The 21502-nt window shown below is 41.3% G+C and overlaps 1 protein-coding gene across 3 annotated transcripts in view; it reads left to right on the top strand.

The window, feature by feature from the left end:
• ITPR2 (inositol 1,4,5-trisphosphate receptor type 2) overlaps positions 1-18205 on the top strand; it is a 465227-nt gene extending 447022 nt beyond the window's left edge. For all 3 annotated transcript variants that reach the window (XM_070494990.1, XM_070494989.1, XM_070494991.1), the window contains 2 exons: positions 14633-14794; positions 15486-18205. In XM_070494990.1, coding sequence (XP_070351091.1) covers positions 14633-14794; positions 15486-15572 — 249 coding nt within the window. In that variant the 3' untranslated portion in view covers positions 15573-18205. The remainder of the gene's footprint in view (positions 1-14632; positions 14795-15485) is intronic.
• The last annotated feature ends 3297 nt before the right edge of the window (positions 18206-21502 follow it).

The raw sequence follows: 21502 nt of genomic DNA, 5'->3' as shown, positions 1-21502 counted from the left end.
TTGAAGTTTGCCTTGTTCTTCCTGCTTGAAATTACCTCATTTCTTCTCACATTTCACAGCTGCTTGGCAGCACTGTGTGTCATCACCTACAGCTGCTGGGCTCGCTGTGTTCAGGACTACATTATCCATGGACCCAGCTAGTCAGCTGTTGATGCATTGGCGGCCATGGTAAAATTCTTTTCAAGCTGTGTGCCATCCTGTAGTTCTTCCAAGTGCCAGAGCCAGCTAGACAGTGGTCACTGCTATGCTCTGTGAAACTATAATCTAACTTAGAGTTCCATCCCATTTTGACATTACACCCACCTTGCCCCATTCCAGAAGAACGTATTGGTTGGACGCGATTCAGTTTTTTTTATTCAGCATCCTTCAATCCACATGATGTTCTACTTGAAGAATCTAGTGGAGAAATTTTAGGTGCTTGATGTTAATGAAAAAGCTTGGCCTGAGTGTAAGATTTCCTTGGTGCAAGCTGGCGCATCCTATTGGTCTAACTTTGAATTTATTGTTAGGTTTCTGTGTTGTGCTAACCCAAAAGAGCCTCTCCAGGTCTTTATTATGACCATGTTCCAACTCTTGGTGATAGACTTTTGAAACAATTGGCAGACTGGTACAGAGGCCAGTGATGATAAAAACTAAGGGAAAAATTTTGAATTTTATAGGGGAAAGTCATTGGAATCAAGGAGGAATTTCAGTAGAGTATTAATGTCCATCCACTTTATAAGAGAGAAAGAGAAATGGGAAATAATAAAATAAGAGTGCCAGGTCTGTACTACTCTTGTGAGAAATATGTCAAAACCCATATTTATAGGCAATTTGCAAGTGACCAAAATACTTATGACTTCCTAGCAGATAGTACCTCAGAATCATCCTCTCAGCAATTTACATACATAACTGCGATTTTCTGATCTACAGAGGCTGCCCAGATCCTGTTACAGAAATTTTTCATTCTCCTAAATAGTTGGTCCAGATACCATAAATGATAGTCCAGGTTTTAATGGAACCCAGAGGGACCATAATTTTGACTGGAATGGTCCTCGTTATACCATTGTCTCTGCAAAATTGTTAATCCCCCTTTCATGCTCAAGTATGTTCCCCTTAGCCAACAAATTATATGATTACTCAGTGAGTGTATAACATGAGTACAGTTAAGGATTTTCTGTAAGGTTCATCCGATGATTAGTGGTGTTAAGATTTACCAGTTAGGTCTTGAATTATCTAGGGTGGTTGTTCTCAAACTTGAGTACACGTCAGAATCACCTAGAGGGCCTGTTAAAATGCAGTTTACTGGGCCCAAGCTTTAGAGTTTCTGATTCTGCGGGTCTACAATTTGGCCTAAGAATTTGCATTTTTAACCATTTTCCAGTTGCTGTTGATGCTGCTAGCCCAGCAGAGACACACTCTGAGGAACATCAACTCTTTTCCTCTGCTTGGGTAGTATTTTGAAGACAAGGGAAAGGACTTAAGGAGAGACCAAACAAGTTAAAAGAACAATTTGATAAAATGCCTTAATACCAAGGACATCAGCTAGTGAGCTGGCTGACTGCAAACTCTGTATCATCAGGCTATGGCAGGTGAAGCTCTGCGATGATAACCACATGCTGGACCCTTATGTGATTTTGACATTTGATGACCATTCATTAAACAGTTTGCTCTCAAGGGAAGAAAAAAAGAGCATTCTTTTTTTTTTTTATTCCAAAGGAGGACTTTAAGTAGACTTTTAGAAGATTTACCCTTTTCTTTGTGTGAGACAAATATATATATACACACACACATACACACATTTATATGTGAGACAAAACAGGCAGTAAAGTTCAAACAATGACGGAGGCAGTTACTAAAGCAGCTTTTAATTCCATTTGTTATTGTGTTGCATTTGACTCTGGTGATAAGACTTCTGGGAATGTTTTTCTCTAGAAATAGAGTTTTCTGTGTAGCCATTGTGTGTGTGTGTGTGTGCGTGTGTGTGTGTGTATGTATGTATAAAATTTTCCTTGAGCTCTACATATAAATTTATTACTCTTCTTTTAATAAATTTATTATTCTTAATTCTTCTCCTAATAAGTCACATACAATGGAGATGAATACAAAGATTATATGTGAGAGAAATTTCAGGAGAGTCCTGTCAAAATATCAGACAGGACTTGCAGAAAAGCCGTTTTGATTTACATTTTAGAAAGAAATTTATCAAGTTGTAGTTTAACTGAAACATGCACTGAGCCAAATTATTACTGCTTATGATTAAAGCAAAAAATGGTTGTGTTATTTGAACCTCTGCATGGTTTGAAAATCCAAACCCCTCTCTTAGGGCTACTTTTAGATGAGCGGATGAAGGCACGCAGACAGATGCTTGGGTAAAGTAGGGTAGACTCTTCTGTAAGAGTGAAGCCAAAATCTCACATCTACTCTTTCTCTGGGCCATTCTGAGTCTGATGTCACCAATAGCTATTCAATATTTTCTCAATAGTATTTGAAATATAAATGGCCCTTCCTTGTTTTCATTGATGACTCTTGGATTTTAAAGAGCAGGGCGATCTTAATGTAAACATGCTTTTCCTTGTCGTAATTGAGGAGAGTAAAATCCAACGTACATAAGTAAATACAGAATAACTGAAAGATTCTTAAAAAAATATGATTAAACCATGAACCCAGCAAAATGAAAATTGAGATAGTGACACATTCTAAGGTCAAGAGACTTTTAAGATCAGGGTTATCTTTGGTGTATCAGGAGACCCCGTTGTCGTCCTGGTTTTGCTCTAATCTTCTGATATGTGACTTTGGGTCAGTGGTTGAATTTAAACTACTTTTAAGGCTTCCTCCATCTCTATTAGTAAGGGACATTCTCCAGTAGTGTGCTAGTTAAAGTTTAACAATCAGTTCTAGTGGTAGTGGGAAAGCTCTGATGGTAGGCATTTGCCTGTTACCATAGTGTAAATACTCCCACAATGGCCGATTTCAAACTACCAACATGGTGTCACTGAATGCAGAGTTAGGAAACAACGGCATGACCCAGTTCTCTTCTCTGGGAGAACAGCTGTGGAGTGCTGGCCCAATAATCCATTTTAGAGGCTGAATTATCCAGTCTGTTCACATTAATCATGCTAACCAAATATTTTGAGCTCTGTTATTGCAATCTTATCCTCCAGGAGAAGGTGTTGTCTGTCAAGTGTGCCTTTCCAAACACTCAGTACTGACTTCAAAGCCCCCTTGGTTGACATTGTGGCAGCAGCTCCCTCTGCCTTACTCCTGCCACCTTTGCCAAAGCCATCATGAATGCCCACCAGGAGACAGTGGTCTCCAAATGGCAGTCTACCATGTCCGTTCTCCATACAGCAGCCAAAGTGTTCTGTTTTATTTTATGTGTGTTTGTGTGTATGTGTGTATCTGTGTCTGTGTATGTGTGCATGTATTTTTGCTGTAAACTGGGAAATGCCGTTCCTCTGCTGGGAGCCAAAATCTTCCTTGGCTCCCACTGTATACAGTGCTTTCCATAACTGGTCCCAGTCTACTTCTGGTACCTCATCTCCTACCACTCCCTGTCTCTCACTTGGTACCACACTCCAGTTACACCAACTTTCTTTCTGTTCTTCAAATATGCCAGCATCATTTTCAGCCTTGGGGCCTTTTTATTACTGTTCCCTCTGCCTGAAACTCTGTCCCATAGTCTCTGTGCAGAACTATCTCCTTCTTGTCAGTCAGACATCACCTCCTCAGAGCAACCTTCATGGTCTACACAATCTACAGTCGCTCCCTCTCTTCCCAAGATAATCTTTCAAATTACCTTTTTTTCGTAGTACTCAACCTTATCTGAAATTATTTCCTTTATTTTCATTTGTTATGATCTCCAAACCCTTCCTCCCCATCATTCACCTTCCATTAGAATGTAAGCTCCGTGACAGCAAAGACCCTTGCTCAGCTGTTCAGTGCTTTAACCAACACATGGAACAGTATCTACAACATAGTAGGTGCTCATTAAATATATTAGAAGAAAAGGAGGAAGAAAAGGAAGAAGAAAAGCTTTTTGCTTTGGATTGATAAAGAAAGGGGTATTCTTCATACTAATAAGGTTTTACTGAAAAATTCAGGTTACTATATTCATTTGCACCATATACAGCTCCTAATCCTTCATCTGTTTTACCAACAATATATATCAAATGTCCTTAACATACAGATTCTATCAAATGGAAGAAGCAAGAAGAAATCAGAAACAGGTACTGCCCTCAAAAGGGCTTATTAAACCAAACAGTTCACAGATTTCTCCTCTGTGTAGTTGATGACCCCATAATTAATTAATTACATCATAATTAGTACATAATTGTATATTATAAAGTGTAATTATTCTATAGTAATTAGTTAGCTGTATGACTTGGATAAGGACCTTAGCCAGTCTACTTTAAAGTTTTATCATCTTTATTCTGGACAAAACTGGCCAGTGTTAAAATAGCACTTGGCTCTTTTAATTCCTTGACACTTATACCAGTTGTGGTTCTTTAAACAATAGCAACTGGCACTGGTTATCTTAGGGAGAAAGGGAATTTGTGGAACGGATGTACCGAATTAAGAAGAAAGTGACAACCAGGCTCACTGTGGGTAGAAGGCAAGCAAAGTGAGCTGACCAGAAGGTCCTACCTGGGCTGGAGGGAAGGTGCTGCTGCCACGGCTCCTGTGCCCTGGCAGTTGGCCCTGGCACTGATGGCATCACTACAGCCAGAAGTAACTGCTGCGACCATTGTGAACAAAGGGTATTCTGTATTGTCCTTGCTTCTTGGCATCACTTTCTCCACATCAAAATCTCAGGCAGGAGCAACCCATGGGTCACTCTTAGGTCATGTGACTGGGCTCTGGCTGTCACCGGGAGGACAAATAGGGTATCAGCCTTTTCATCTTCTATGGCAGGACACTGGACCCAGCCTTCCACCGCGACTCCACGGTGGTGGTTTCCTCAAGCACAGGAAGGACTACAGATGCTGAGTAGCCAAAAGTTGGATAAATGCCCACTTGAGTATTCAATACTCTGTTCAAAATACTTTGCTCCAATCTCACCATGACGAAATCTCCAGTTTATTTCTATCCTGGTGAGATTTGCAAATGTTCATACTTCAAATTATTTGCAGAAGAAAATAAATATTTATGTTCTTTGATAAAGAGGCTGAGAGAGTAATTTAAGATATTAAATATGGAAATTAATAAATAATAAGATTAAGAAAGTGTTAAAGTCCCAAGGATAAACATATAGATTAACTGGAGTTATGAATTGACAGGAAAAGAAAAACACAAACAGGAAGGGAAGTGACTGGCTCTAAGGAAGTCCATAGGTAGGACCTTGGAGACATCTGGCATCCCTGACAGTCTCCTCTGATGCACAAGCTTTACTTCTTTCTTTCTTTTTCCTCTGTGGTCAGAATCTTTCCCACTTAATAGTTCTTTAGGAAAAACAGCAGTAGGGATCTAGGAGAATACTGGGGCAGGCCCTTGGCTTTCTTGAGCGCGCCGCACAGCTGATTGGCAAACAAGATCCCCAACACTGATTGGGTTCCAGTCCCTGAGTCTGGTACTGCTGTCTCTCTTGGAACCAGCTGGCCAATGGCACAAAACAGCTCCAGCTGCTGGACTCCACTCTCCTCTCTGAGCGTTCCCTACCTTGCTTGCTGCTCACAGTTGGATCCAGTGCCCCATCCTCCATAGCCCCCCAGCAACCCCACATCATAGGTGCCCCACAGCCAGTGCCCTTCTCCACCTTAGTGTTCCCACTTCCCCACCTAGCAATCCTGCTAGTTGTTGACAAGAGGCCTGTTGCTCCCCAGCTGCCCTAACCTGCCATTGATCCAGACTCTCTTAGTCCTCCTCAGCCATGGTCCACTCTTTCTTCTCACTGTGGCTCCATTCCTGGGTGCCCATCAGCTGGGAACAGATCAGGAACTCACCATTCGCAGAGCTAGCTGATGTGTTCTGTAGACTCTGAAGGGGCAAGGTGAACTGAGTCAGAGATAAGAAAACTAGGACCAAAAGAGAATTCATAAGCAATTTCACTTCCGTGGATAGCCACTGCCCTCCCAATGTAGACAGTCAAGAAATTGCTAAGAGGGAGCATTGGGAAGGAAGGAAAAAGGAGGAACAGACAAGCAAGGTAGGTTCTCTGGGGCTGAGGTCTCTGCTCCCAGTCCAACCTGTTGTCCCCAATGGGACCAGACACTCACCACCATGGGCACAAAGCTAAGCGAAAGGGTCCTCATCACACTTTGTAGCAACACCTGTTTTTCCAGGTCACTGCTGAGAGCCCTGCTTTTCAAAATTGGTGCATTTTCAGATTACTGTGATGGGTAGGCCTTGAAGAGCACAGTTCTGTCAAGCCCCCAGATAGCCGAGGCCCACCATCTGGCATACAGACCACCCGTCAGGCATGACTTTTTGGTCTGCCTAGTGCATGCTGTGCCTCTCATCCATTGCAGGAGGCCTCAGTCCTCGCTATTGGCTAACTTTACCGGAATGTAGTCCCCTCACCAGTCTGGAAACGCTCTAAGGACAGGAATTTTAACTTATGAGTCTCTGCAATTCCAGAGCCCGACATTCTTCCTGACACTCTTTTGTATAAGTTTGTTGAACTATTTTGATCCTCTTTTCAGCAGAGGGGGTCCACATTCACCTGCTTCACTCTGGCTCCCTAAGGTGAGGAAGCCACAGGGAGAGGGGCCTGCACACTTTCAACTCTGCAGAGGCTGGAGCCTGCAAGACCATGGTGCCCTCCCGCACGTCCGCACTGGGAACAGGTCATTCCTGGCTCCCACCACAGCCATGCTGCATATACAACAAGGGGCCTGGAGAAGTGGACTGGCCAAGGCCCTCCCAGCTGTAACTTTTTGATTCCAAACTGTGGCCCTGCTGAGATCAGTAACCCTGTTAAGTCATTTTCATCCCAGCACTGCCTGCCTTCATCTGCACTTTCATTGGACCTGTTTTTCTCTCTGCCTTTTGGAGCAATGACTAGATTAAATAGGCCTTGTCCCTGGAAGGCTCCCAGGCCAGCAGTCCCCTTCCCATCAACACCCTGGAGGTGGTGTCATGGGAAAGGAGCCAGGCAGGAGCACAGCAGTGGTTCCAGTGGCTGTTTCTTGTTGAGCATTGTTAGTTGCCATGCACATCTATAAGGTAAGGGCTCCAACCACTGTGCATGTTGCCTCAGCTTCCAAGGATACTTTATATTCATATAGGGCTTTATAATGTTCAAACCCCATTCACATACGTAATGCAAACTGAGCATTTAGATTTTTAAAACATTTGAAGGTATGACAATGGCACTGTAAGAGGATTTGTTGTTTTACAAAATCATTCAATACAGATTTGCTTTGGATAACTAACACATTTAAAGTTGCTCAATCCACACAACTTTGGTACTCTACTACATTTTCAGGAACCCACCAGTTGCAGAAGGAAGATACAAGGAGATAGAGAAGGAAGACACAGTTAATAAGGGCCAGCAAATGAATCTTCCAGTCCTATAACATGGTATTTTTCTAATGCAGCAAAATTTACTCTTCTTCCCTGCCTCTTTTTAGAATGAGTTATCGAGGTTTTCATTTATTTGTCAATCCAGGCATATAGTGTTTTAATTTCAAGATACAGCTGGATCCTTTCTCTCACCTTCAATACCTAAAGTTTATCAAACAAGAGTATGTTTTCATCCTTCCTCATGAACCCAGAGCCTCCATCTGAACCTCTACAAGAACCAGTCTTTTTGTTGCCTCCATTGAACAACACTTGTCATATACAGGTGCGATGTTCACTAGGAAACTGGCCAGAAATCCAGATGTCAATGTTGTGGATGTCTTTTTATTTTTTGAGATAATACCTAACCTGCCAGCAAGGCCGCCATGTTGGTAGGCGGGTGAGAAGCCCGCCATGCCCCCACTTCATTGAGCAGAGACTGGGATGGACCGCGTGAAGTACTGCCCCTTAACCGCACTTCGGGAAGAATCTTTGTTCCAGGTTATCTTCCTAGGTCTGAAGTTCCAGGAAAGCAGGAAGGGTCCTCAGGTACCTTCCAATAAGTAAGTAGCTGCATTGCTAGTGTTCCTCTTGAGAGCCACTGCTACTGACCTCTTCAGACCAATAGTGCAAAAAGAGGAATGCAGTGGGTCATGCTGAGGCTGTGGGGAAAGAGTTCTATTTTAGCCTCAGATGCCTTGCAAATGATTTTAGAATGGGAAATGCAGTAGAAACCTAAGGCTTAGAATAGGATGGTAACCAAGAAAAACCTTAGGTGAAGGTACTTATTAAATGGTTTATTGATATTCCATTACAATGTAATACAGTACATGGTATGTTCAACACGTTGCCCCTCATTAGCGACATTTCAGAGCCCTCTGCAAAATTGCCGTGCATGTTGAGCACTGATGCTTTTCCATCAGTCACTGCACATGCATCTCTGATACAATGCCTGGAAGGTTTGTATTTCTGATTTTCAATAAATAAAGCTTTAGCATATCCTAGAAGAAGTAATCAAGGGGGCTCAAGTTATAAAATATATTTATATATCTAAAACTCTCACAGAAATCTCTGTTGTCTTTGGGAAGTTCAGAAGCTAAGCATTGACATCTCCATTAGGCATGGAGAAGTAGTCCAGTGCAGAAGATTTCCAATTACACAGCGTGGAGGCCAAAGCCTGGCTCAGCCACTTACAACACCTGTGTGACCTTGGGCAAGTAACTAATCCTCTTCCTGCGTCAGTGTTGTCATCTGTAAAATGGGGATGGTAACAGTCTCTATCTATGGAATTGTTTTGCGTATTGGCCATTGTATGACTAGGTAGCCAACAAATGGGATCTATTACTATAATGTATAATACAGTGCTTGCTTTCTCTGTAGCTTATATGCAGGCAACTTTTAATGCGTACCTAGTAGAACTACAGAGACATAAGACAATTTCTCCAATGTTTGGCTCATGGAAATCAATCTCATTTCTTCTTATCGTTCTGATGTGGAGAGAAATTATTGCAGTCTTTACATTTCCTTGAGCCTGTGGTCCATTAAGCATCAACAGGCATAGATTGTGTAAGAGCTATTCCACTACGTAAGATGGAAGAACTCGTCCAGAAGTGGAAATCCGGTTCAGGGATGTCTGCCACCATAGTGTTGTAAGACCTCAAGGAAGCCTAAACTTTCTAGGTTTCAGGCTGGGCATTTGTAATACACTGAGCTTGGGTTATGTGGTTTCGAGATTGCTTCTAGTCTAAATGCTATGTTTCTGTTTGCTCACTTGGCGAGCTTGAGGCTTATCTCAGCAATTTGATTTTTAAAGTTTTCCTTGCATTCATAGCTCACAGAATGATAGCTAGAAGATACATAGAGACCACCTGGGTAACATTCTGGTTTTACAGATTAGGAAGTGGGGACTCAGAGAGTAAGTCTTTTTTTCCCCTTTATATCACAGAGCTAGTTTTTGGCTGAGCTAAAACCAGGACCCAGGTGTCCTAACTCCTAGGTCAGTGCTCCTTCCATTATACCACATTGCCTCTTTCCCACCAAGGGGGTATCACATTTACATGTGGTGATGCCAAATATGAAAACATAGCATAGCTAAGCTTTGACTGACACTGACGACCTAATCATTTTATTGTGTAACTACAAAATTAAATAAGGCAAATTGATCTAACTGTTGAAAGGACTATTTGAAAGATTATTATACTTCTATCTATCAATCTTCTAGTCATCTAGAAAGATACATTATTATCAGAATTTAGGAATAGCAAGAGGGTTATGGTTGGCATGCTCTGTGTCCTAAAGGGACTTCTCAGAGACATGACTAGTTCATCTTTAGGCTTTGCAGTTTAGAAACCTTGAGAAACTCTGTATTTCCACTCACCAAGTTACTAGGATCTTACTTTGTAACCTCAGAATCTAACAGTTAATCTGCAGCTTCTCTGACTTTATACTACCTTGTGGTCAAATATTTTCATTCCTGGTAAAATAGGGAAGTGATTTCATATTGACTAACCAAAGTCAACATGGGAATCTACTAGTCGTGTGCATGATCACAAGATGTACATAGTATAGATGAGTAACCGAGAAATAACAAATCAAATCCAACTACTTCGTTAGATGGTGGGCACATTACAAGTCGCCATGGTGAGGAAGTGGTGTCCTGCTAACCAGTCACTGTTCTGCATGTCTGTCCTGCGGTTCTGGTTTAAACAGAAGTCTGGGGTCTCACATTTTGTGCCCTGCTCTGGCTGAGCCTTCTCTGGAAGCCACTCATTGCGCCATTAGAGCAGAGGGATGAACTTTTGAGAGTTTAATTGGGAGCCACTTTCTATGAAAAAGTATATGCAGTATTTATTCTGAGGACGTTCTTGTATTTGAGTTAATTTTGGTGAAAAGAATGTACTTTTTTCACTAATTTTGAATAAACACCAGTTGTAAAAATTATTTTTAAAAGACAAGCTTTATTCATAAAAAGAGGGCAAAAAACAATCAATTTAGGTGGGTTATTTTTTTCCCATTTTTGTGAGAGGTGTAAAACGTTCAATGCAGGTCCCTGGAGAATTAGGAAAAGGAACCAACTTATATACACAGGAAGGGAGAAATGAAACAAAAAGCAGAAAAATAGGAGAGAAAAGGCCAAGGAAAAACAGACAAAAATAGAAAGATACACGAAGTGAAAGAAAGATGAGAAAAACCAAAAGAGGGTTAGAAGAATGATTTTTAGGGACTAAGAGAAAGGGCAATAGAGCCGTGTGGCTTCCTGCTGAGCACTTAAGCAAGGTATTTTCATCCTTCTCTGACTGAAGTCTTCTCTCCACCAAGACTGTGAATTCCATGAGCACAAGACTTTGCTGGGTTTTACTCACTATTGTTTTCCCCAGTGCCTAGCACAGACAGAGTAAACACAGTAAGAATTGGTAAATGAGTGGATGAACAAAGGAACAAGTGAAGAAAATGTGTAGGGGAAGAGAGTCCTGTGGCCCAAAGAGCTGCCTGTTGTTTCCTCAAAAGCAGGAGGCCACGGACTGGGCTGATCCCGGCCCCACTTCTTTGGAGGCAGTTTCACAAAGTCTCACCCTTGTTCTCTTTGACAGAGTCACAGTCTACTAAGCATTAGAACAAGATTTTGCCTCTGCTTCTTTTGGAAACTTTCTGCAAGTTGATGTTTTCACCATCCTCACCTTGGGTATCACTATAACACCTGGTACCTTGTCGCCCTGGGTCCAGCTGTCTGAGGCTTTCAAGCCCTGCTGTTCTAACAGCCCTCTCCTGGAATCCCTGTCCTGTTACAGACCAACTCTGCTTTCCCAGAATGCTGCCTTCTTGGCTCTCCTCTTCTCTTTTTAGACTCCTGGTGGCAGCTGCCTATTTTCTCAACCCCTCTGTACTGAGGGCCCTAGAAGAAGGTTAGCAGACTCGGCTGCCTATAGCCAAGAAATCATCACATCTTCACCCTCACATGAAAAGGCATTTTTCAAGCCCTTCCCATCACTGTCCTCTAATACCACCTGGTCACTCCTGTAATTCATCACAGAATTTGGCCCTTGGCCACCCACAGCCTCCTCATCCACCCCAGTTACTGACCTCCTTCAGGATGACTTCATGGGCTTTGTGCATGATTCATCCAAAAGATGAGCCTTTGCAAATTGAGTGATTTTTTTTAATTGTAGTAAAATATACATAACACAAAATTGTCCACTTTAGCTATTTTAAGTGTACAGTTTTGTGTCATTAAGTACATTTACATTATTGTGCAACCATCACCACCATCCATCTCCAGAAAACTTTCATCTTCTCAACTAAACCTCTGTATCCACTAAACACTAACTCCCTAAATTCACTGGTATTTTATCAGATTTAAGGCTCTCTCACCTAGAATTTTCCTTTCCTGAGGTTATTCTATCTTCAGAATTTTGAATTTTATTATTCCACGTTTTGTCCATAGTATCCTATCCTGTCAAGAGACCTCGATGCAGATAGGTCAGTGTTGGGATCCCAGCTAATTCATTTGCTAGCCTCAGTTTCTTCATTTGTAAAATTCAGGTAATAGGTAGTATTGTAGATAATATAGATACTAAATAGATAACAGAACTTAAGTTCATTGGATTGTTAAAAGGATGAAGCACTTTTAGAGCATTTATAGAACAGGTCTGCTCTTCTCCATCCTTCGTACCAGTCCACACACTAAAGTTTCTCACTTCAACCACTGCTTTGCTGATATTCCTAGCTTCTCCACACCTTTGTCTTTCTGATACCCCTTCCAGGGGACACACCATCCTGTATCAGTCCAGCTCTCTGCCTCAACTGCACATCCACCTGGACTGTTGGTGAACAACGGTCTTTGCTGGAGTCATTACAAGTCACAGTCTCCCACTCTGCTGGGTCATCCATCCTGCCCTGCAAGCAGTCAGTGGGCCTCTATTTGGTTTCTTCCTCCCATTCCCCACAAGTCATTTCAGGACTTTCCCTTCCACTCCATCTCCCTACCCCACTACTACCCCAGTGATGATCATTTATCTTCTCTGTCTCCATGGACCAGAGTTCTTAAACTTAAGTGTACATAAGGGTCATACATGTCTCCTAAGAGGTTCTGATTTGGTAAGAGGTGGTGGGGTTGGAATCTGCAATTTTAGTAAGCAACCCCAGGGGATTTTGATATACACCATGCACAGTTCACTCTTTGTGGAGGGCTGTGCTAAGCCACAAGCTTCTTGAGAGCAGACATCTTGTCATATCTGATTTTCATCTCCAAATACCTGACAATAGATGTGGAAGTATTGATTGAATGAATGAATCTGACTGTCTCTCTACACTTCAGAAAAAGTTACCATTCTCCTTTGAAATGCTAATTAGCTACAGCTATTTAAAAGCAGTTTAAAATTCTTTAATATGTTGTTTTTTGGGTTTGGGTTTTTTTTTTTTCTGGCTGAGGAAGATTCACCCTGAACTAACATCCATGCCACTATTCCTCTGTTTTTTAGTGTATGGGCCACCAGCGCAACATGGCCGCTAACAGAGCAGTGTAGGTCCACACCTGGGGAATGAACCCGGGCCACCGAAGCGGAGCACACTTAAGTTGACCACTAGGCCACCAGGGCTGGCCCTAATATGGTTTTCTTAATTGAAGAATAATTGACATGCAATATCCAGTTAGTTTCAGGTGTACATCATAATGATTCAATATTTATATACATTATGAAATAGTGGCTATCGGGGGGAGGTTTGGGGCTGCAGGCAAAGTAGGTGAAGGGGATTAAGGGGTGCAAACTTCCAGTTATAAAATAAATAATTCACAGGGATGTAATGTACAGCATAGGGAATATACTCTTTAACATGTTTTATCCTTATTCCTTTACCAGCCCTTTTCACTGCCATTGGGGTTAGGGAACTCTAAAGAATTTGTTATTCTCTGACTAGCAACAGCTACCACAAAAAGCTAGCCCAAGGACCAGGTGAGATCAAGACAGAAGGGTAGTGATACATAGGTTGGGCCTTTCCATCTACCTTAGGGAAGGAAAGCACTCTGATAATTTTCATTCTAGGGATCCTCCAGGCAGAAGTCATTGTAGCCACTGCCATGGGCTTCTCTGGATTGGAAAGAATCTTAAGCAGGAAGCTCACTGCTAGGGATGTTAGGAGAAGATGACTTAGAGAAATAGACAGGTAAATAGAGATACAGACTGACATACTCAATCACTGCTGGAAGGGCTTACCTGGCTTCAAATCCTAACTCTGCCATTTACTAGCTTGTAACATGGGTAATTAAACTGTTGGGGCCTCTTGTTTCCTCATCTGTAAAATGGGGACAATATGATTTATGTTGCAAAATTTTTTGAGGATTGAAAAATGTAGCATAAGTAATGCACAGTGATTCTATGATATTAGGCAATCAGGCAGAGTTTGCAAGAGGGCTAGGTATCTGGTTAAACTGACTGTCTCTACTACAATGAAAGGGAAACACACACACACACACACCCCCCTATACCCAGTCCACCTAGAAAAACAGAAGTGGTACCAGCATTGCCCTCTGAGGAAGTCTAAGTCTGAAACCTCACCCTCACTGTAATAAAGTGTTTCCAAAGGGACCAGACAGAGTAACCAGGGGCCATGCCCTCCCACTTCTCTCTTCCCTGAGTGGAGCTCAGAGCCTGTCTTGGGGAAGTGGGAGATGAACTAGCGTGGGTGGCTGGAACTGAAACATTTCTTTCACTACCCTCTTATTTCACCACCCCTTTCTCTTCTGTGCCAGGGGCAAGGAGAAACAGCTCATGCCTACACTGTACCCACATACACTTGGATCTGCTCTCCCCAGCCTCCAGACCATACCTCACATCATTCATCAAGGTTCACTGATCGCCCACAGGGTTCAGGGTACTCTTCTAAATGCTTTATCCGGGACCTCCCTGGGAGTCCATAAGAAGTTTGTTCCAAAATTTAAGATCTTCCTGCAGCTCATGAAGACCAATGTCTAACCCTCACTTCATTCCCACCCTCAGCCCCTCTCCACCCCTGGCCAGAAAGAATACCTTTTGCTTTGAGTGCTAAGAAACACTGACTTCAATGTTAACGATAATCAGCACCTATAAACATTCTTTACAGAACTTCAGGCTCCCTTCCATATTCATTCCCTTGTTCCTGAACATTTATTTGCTTTTAGGAGAAGAATTTGGACTGGTTTCCTCGGATGCGAGCCATGTCTCTCGTTAGCAATGAAGGTGACAGTGAGCAAAATGAGATTCGGAACCTACAAGAGAAGTTGGAATCGACCATGAGTCTGGTCAAACAGCTGTCGGGTCAACTGGCAGAACTCAAGGAGCAGGTCAGTGTGCTCAGTGGAGCTGGGTGGGGGGGAATCTTTCACCTCTCTGAGCTAGGGGAGACCCAGAGACTCCTGGGAGCAAGATTGTTATCCACAGAGGATTGCAAATTCCAATCAGGAAACCCCATGCTGTGCTGTAAGAACCACATCTCATCTTCTACTTATCCCACCTCCCCATCTTATGTGACATTTCTTCCTCTATGGAGGGAGGAAGGAAAGAACAAATGTCAAACACAAAGACCTCTTTGGACTTTTTGATAGAAAATCCTCTTTTCTGCCATCATAGCAATTACTAAACTCATCGGAAAGGCAGATCATCCTTAGTATCTGTCATTTCGATGCTATAATCAACACCTTCACCATGTAAAATTGTTAGCATTAGTAAAAATAATATCAAAAATAAGCGTGGTAGCCGTTAAAATGACTATGGGGACAGCAATGATTGTGTGACAAGCAAAGGCTGCTTTAAAAGAACCATGGTTCCTATTTCTTAGCCACAGAGAGGGGTTTGCTTTTTGCCTCTGTTATGGAAATTCACTTAAAAAAATATTTTCCTTTTTTTGATAAATATATGGTATATGATGCCAGACAGACTGTAGGTACTTGGGAAATACTAACCCCCAACTGTGTGGCCCACCAGCACTGGGAAAGAATGAGAAAATCAGCTGAACACACTCTCTTTTCCCCCCAGATGACAGAACAAAGGAAGAATAAGCAGAGACTGGGCTTTCTCGGATCAAACACACCCCATGTGAATCATCACATGCCACCACACTGATACCATGGGGGGAAGCCGTGACTAGCCTTTCATCAGTGTCCTGCCTGATCACTGGATAAAGAACTGAGATGGAGGGGAGTGAACAGTGCCTATTGTTGAAAAGTTAAAAACAACCAAGTGCCAAGATGTTGAGTGGTTTAGCTCCGAGAACAATTTATAACTGTGTTTTCATGGTTGAGAAGACCAAACTTAAAATGCAGCCACTAGCAAGCACACATCACGCATTCTTAATGCAACGTGAAGTAGCTTGCTCAAACGCACGGAGGGACAGGGAGAGGCAGGGTGGAAGGAGATGCAGCTTGGAGAGAACTGCCTTTTGCTAAATCGATAAGAGTCAGTTTTGTCTTAAACACTGACTGCAACTTTGGTCATGGTTGATTGGAATTTTATTTCTTTTAATTACGGCATATAGGTCAGTGATGCAGGAAGTCCTTTGGTGGCTAAGTTTTACTAAGGAAAATAACTAAAAAGATTAAAAATGAGAGTTGCAACAAAAAATGTTAATGCTTCCAAACTGTAGCTGTCACAAGGCAATTTCCTTATTTATAACATGCAACATAATGGATTTACAGCTCTAGGAACTTAGTGCTTCGGAGTCTAGGCCCCTCACACTGACAACACAACTGGAATGTGATTCCTTTCTCCCACATTCAGAGAGTCTCTGTCAGTATGGAGCGCAAAAGGAGATTTTCATGTAGCTTGTTAAAAACATGTTTTAAGTCATGTATAGGCTAAGATTTTAAAAGATCTGGGGAAGAAAAAGCTGACAGTAAGCCCCAGGGAAGAATTTTTTGAGAACATATATATGCTATTAAACTATATTGAGATTAATAAATGAAAACGCTTAAAGGTGACAGGAAATATTGAGAAACTTATGATGGTGGCATTGCCTTTTATAAATATGGAGTAAAAGCTATTTGATTCATGTTTGCTGTGCTTAAGGAACTGAGTGGTTTTATTTAACCTGTTCTTGCAGTTAGGAAAAAAAATCCAAGAAATTTATTGAATGCTCGAAAAAAATGCAGCATTTCAACTGCCTATTTTAAACTATATCAGTAAGAGCTTTTGGAAAGGTAGAAAGATAATAATCTCTTCCCCAAATTGTTTTTGTGTTAAATTATGCAGCCAGAATTTGTGGAAGAAGAGAATAACCTGCCATGCTCATCTTAGTCTTAGAGACTATGCTTTTAGAATGTTAAAACAAAATTCAGATAATGAAAGTGACAGGAGAACTGCTGTGTGGCAAGGAAGCAAGGCATGTGACACCAGATCCTGGGGGATGCTTTGCAAATTGACCTTCTGGCCCCTGCCCCCTCAAGAACAAAACATTGCCTCCAGAGTCTTTAAACTCTCAAATTATTACCACCGAGGTTTAAGGTCCAGACAAGGTTTGCTATGACCATTGTTAAGGCTTTGGATTGTTTTAATATAGTTTAAGCTATTGGCTCCTGAAATTCTCAAATCATGATCTAGGTAGATTATAAAGGATGCCTGAATCAATCCTTCTTCCACACACTGTTAAACTGTAGACTTGGAGAGAAGCTGTTGAAGCCGAGAGCAACAAATTTTTGAACTGAATCTACAGGTACCACCTCCACCCCCAGTACCTCCCCAGGTTAAGAATTCTTCACTCTGACATGACAGTATTTTTCCTGACCAGTCACTGAAGGACTATGATCCAAAAATACTAAGAAATTGGGATATATATCTGCATGCAGGACAGAACTTTGAACCCAGTAGGCATTCAATAAATGTATGAGAAATTCCACTGTCATTCAGTTACCCTTAATTCTTTGTTAAAACTTTAAACTCTCTTATATATTTGATTTTTTTAAATGGCTTCACCAAAATTGAAGTAGACCAAAGCATCCATTTTTTTAAATCCAAGACCATCATTGTTATTAACAGGATTAGACGAAGTACACTTTAAAATATTTTAATTAGGCAGAGAGTTTTGCAGGTAGGGAAAAGAAGAGAAAGATGGATGGCTACATTTCGGTATAGGAACCTAACTCTGAGCACAAAATAAAATATTTCTGATGTCTGAACATTAAGAGAATAAATTAATTTGTACAGGTGAGAGCAACCTGTCTTTTAGATGAACTATCTCATCTTTTCTTACACTGTGATAGTTCTTTTTTATAGAAAATAAGTCATTGGGTATATAACTGCTATCAAGAAATGGCCTAACCTCTCCAGCCACGTGTAGTGGCAGCTCTCTGTTTCACAGCATATCGTCTCCCACGGGAAGTATCCAAAAGAGACTGCAACCAAGAAGTCTCTTATTTAATCAAAAGTGAACTATTTCTCAGTTGTGTTTCTCTTTCTTTCCTGCCTAGATGCTTAGAGATTACAAAGCAAAATAAACAAAAACAAGGCAACAAAAAAGCCATTTTCCAGGCTATTAAATTCATGATAGAGAAGATAGTTGTGGGAAATTTGACACTGGCTATAAATTTATATTTGTTTTGTATATGTTTGTTAATGCAACTGGAATATTTGACCTAGGTGAGTCTCAATTAACATTCTCATATTTATATAGTGATATTAAAATAAATACAATTATTTTGATTTTGATGTTAAGGGAAATGTTTTATTATTTAGTTATTAAAATTCATATTGGTTTAAAAGTATCAGTTTCTGCTGAACATAATTTTTAATTTCAAAAGGATTTTATTCCTCTACATGCTCCATTCTGAAGCCCAAGAGTTTCATGCAAGTATGTTTCCTTAATTAAAATATCAATATTAAATGAGAACAACTGTTTGTATCATATGACTATAATGTTAATAAATAAATTATACACAGGTAAAATTTAGCATAGCTTTACCCCTTAAAAAAGTTAGTTTAGAATCGGGCTTATTTTCATTTCATATTGAAATTTTTCTGTTGGTGATGAGGATGCAGTTTCTAGTAGATTGTTGATAATATCAGGAAGATACTTCATTCAAGCCAGAACCAATTGTGTACTTATTTCCATATTCTCAGCCCCCAGCTCATTGCTTTGGCTACCCTTCTTAGTTTATAGTTGTTTTATTGCAAACAGCAATGCAGGAGGGCCCACCCCCTCCCGCCACACCCCACGGCTGAGAATGAGCGGAGAGGCTGGAGATCTGGAGAGTTGGGGGAGGGAAGGTAAAGACTGGGACTTCACTAGGGTTAGGGAAAAGAAAGAATAAATAGTAGATAAGACAAAAAGGGCTTACCCTCTGGCGCCCAGCTGAGTGGGACATAAGTGAGTAAATATTTCACAGGCATGATGATGTAACAGATCACAGACTCAAGAGATAACCTTTAAACATGCAGAGAACAGTGCTTTGTGGAGAGCAGCTATAACAGGCGTGATCTCTCCAGCTGTTATTAAATCTTTAGGGAATAACAGATCGGCATAGTCTGACCAACAGACCCGTTCAACATGTTACAATGCAAAACGGAGTAGAGCAGACATCTTAAACACAGATGCCTACAGGAGCCAGGCAGGTGACAAAACTGGAGTTATGAGGTGCACACCGTATGTAGGGAGTGGGGAGGCTGTGGTGAGCTTTCTATTTGCCAAATTTGGCAACCAATTCCAGTTTTTAGAAAAAGCCTAAGGCCAGTTGAGGCCGACTAGTCACTCATTTGCTCTCTCTGAAATAATTGTTTAAAAAGCCATCCCATTTAGAGGAAGAAAACATACAATACCAAAAGCCAAGCAGAGGAGCAAAAATGCATGTGAAACTTGAGAAATCTGAAAACAAATTCAGGTATCATCTCTGGACTGGAGTGTTTCCACAGACTTGAATAATTTATAAAATTATCATACCAGTAGTTTTCATATCACCAGCAGCCTTTTTTTTCCTGCAGGAGAGGATTACTATATTTGCCTCAAAAAACATGATTCTAATATAATATGTCAAGACCAGATAAGTATAATTTATAAATTATTATTAATAAAATTGGATTTGTATAACTTTTTTTGTGTTTTACTTTAAGTGCTGTCTTTATTTCTTACCATTTTTCTAAATAATATATCCATTGGTATGAAAGTCATTATTATTGCTATTATATGTAGCGAGACATGGGGGACAAATAGTCTGGTGACCTGAACCACCTTGATGAGCCAATCCAGATGGACAACTGCGCTCACCATTTATTGGGAATTGTCCAAATCCCCGCTTGCCCAACACCTCCTGGTATATCTACATTGTGTCTGAGACTCAATGTGGGCTCAGTGGGCACAGGCCATTGGTCGTCTAGGATCCCCTGGCTCTTAACACTCAATGCTTCAAATGATAGTTCCTCTCAGAAGAGAACGAAGCATGTGACAGTTGAAATCAAGACAAGTTGCACGAATCACATGCAAACCGTAAACAGAATTCTTTGCTCATGTGGGCGTTTTTCAGTGTGCCTCAATTCCTTGAAGCAGTATGGCAAGGATTGTTTTGTTTTTGTTTTTGTAATCAGAGGAAAGGTTGAAGGAGAATGGGCAATGGGTTCCTCTTCCAGGGAGAGTAATTGGCATGAAACGCAAGGGCATGTATGTGAAGGGGAGTGGATGGATGTCCGCAAGTTACCCTGCCTTTGAGTGGTCAACCGCGGTGCTTTGAGGAAGGAAGTCTTAGGAAGGCCTTAGTCTGTGTACTTTAGCCTCTCTTCTGTCCCTCCCAACAGCAGAGGTGCTGGCACATCACATGGAGCCTACCACATGGCAAACAAACAAACAGAGAGACCAGACTTGATGCAGGTAGAATATTTATAGGAAGGGAGATTAGTTATTGAACTCAGTTTGACTCAATTTAACAGAAATTCTGGTTTTTATATTTCCATGTGGATTTTCCCCTAGATTAGCCTGTTCCCTTTTAACTCTGGTCCTTAGGGTAAGATCAGCTCCAGGTAGAGTTGCCGTCCTCACAGCTGTGGAAATGTGGATACAGGTGTGGATTTCCTTTGCAATCCACAGCAGCTCATCCTTCCAAAGTTCTCCTCCCCTCAAATCTCTTGCATAACAAAAAACTTCTTCTGAAGCTGCTCCCTGTTCTAATAACTATGCTTTTAGTTTTGTCTTTATTATTGTCTTCACTTTGGACAATTGTATTCATCTTTACATATGCCATAACCTGTTCCTTCTTCTCTTCCAACGTGGATCAAATGTTTCTTTGTGATCCTGGTCTTCGCAGCAGTATACTCAAATAGAAATTCTATGAACACAATACCTTAAAAATAGACTCTGCTGTATAAAAATATTAATGTATTTTATATCAGTTAAGGTTTTACTGGAGAAGCAAAATCATGATGCGTAACATGGACTGAGAGATTTATTTTAAGGATTTGACTTCATGCAGTTGTAGTGAAGAACTGGTGAAGAACTCTGTGGAAAGCTGGTGCTTCTGCATCTGATGGTGGGTCCAAAGTCACTGTAAGTCGGTGGGGCTGGCAGTCAGGAAGAAAAGCTGGGTGTAAAGCAGGGAAGAATAAGGATAAACTGGAACCCATGAGGACAAACTAAAATTTGCATCTAGCTCTCACCACCTCCAGACTCCATAGCCCATGCGACCTAAAAAAGAAGCTGATGCCTTCACCGTGGAGCTGCATGTGCTTCTGATCCAGGACTCAGAGAACTGAAGGAAGAGATCTGATGGAGCTGGAGGACTGTGCGCTGACTGGTGCCCCACACCAATGAGGAGAGCCAGGAGATCAGGCTGTGAACTGCAGTGGCACCTATTGCCTACTCCTTCTAAACTTAATGACCGTTGCTTCACTTCCACCTTCCAAATCTCGTGAAAATATCTCCTGTGGTCAAAATTAACCTGTAATCCTGTGAGAAAGGGGATTCTGGGAAATGCAGTTCCAACTAAGTTGAATTGACCTAGTACAAAGCCACTCTACTGGAGTAGAGCTTAATGCTCACCAGTAGTGATGGTCCTTTCATACTTTGCATACTGGACACA

Source organism: Equus asinus, chromosome 22 (genome assembly GCF_041296235.1).
Source record: "Equus asinus isolate D_3611 breed Donkey chromosome 22, EquAss-T2T_v2, whole genome shotgun sequence".
Classification (NCBI taxonomy): domain Eukaryota; kingdom Metazoa; phylum Chordata; class Mammalia; order Perissodactyla; family Equidae; genus Equus; species Equus asinus.
This window is presented reverse-complemented; position numbering and strand designations above follow the sequence as displayed.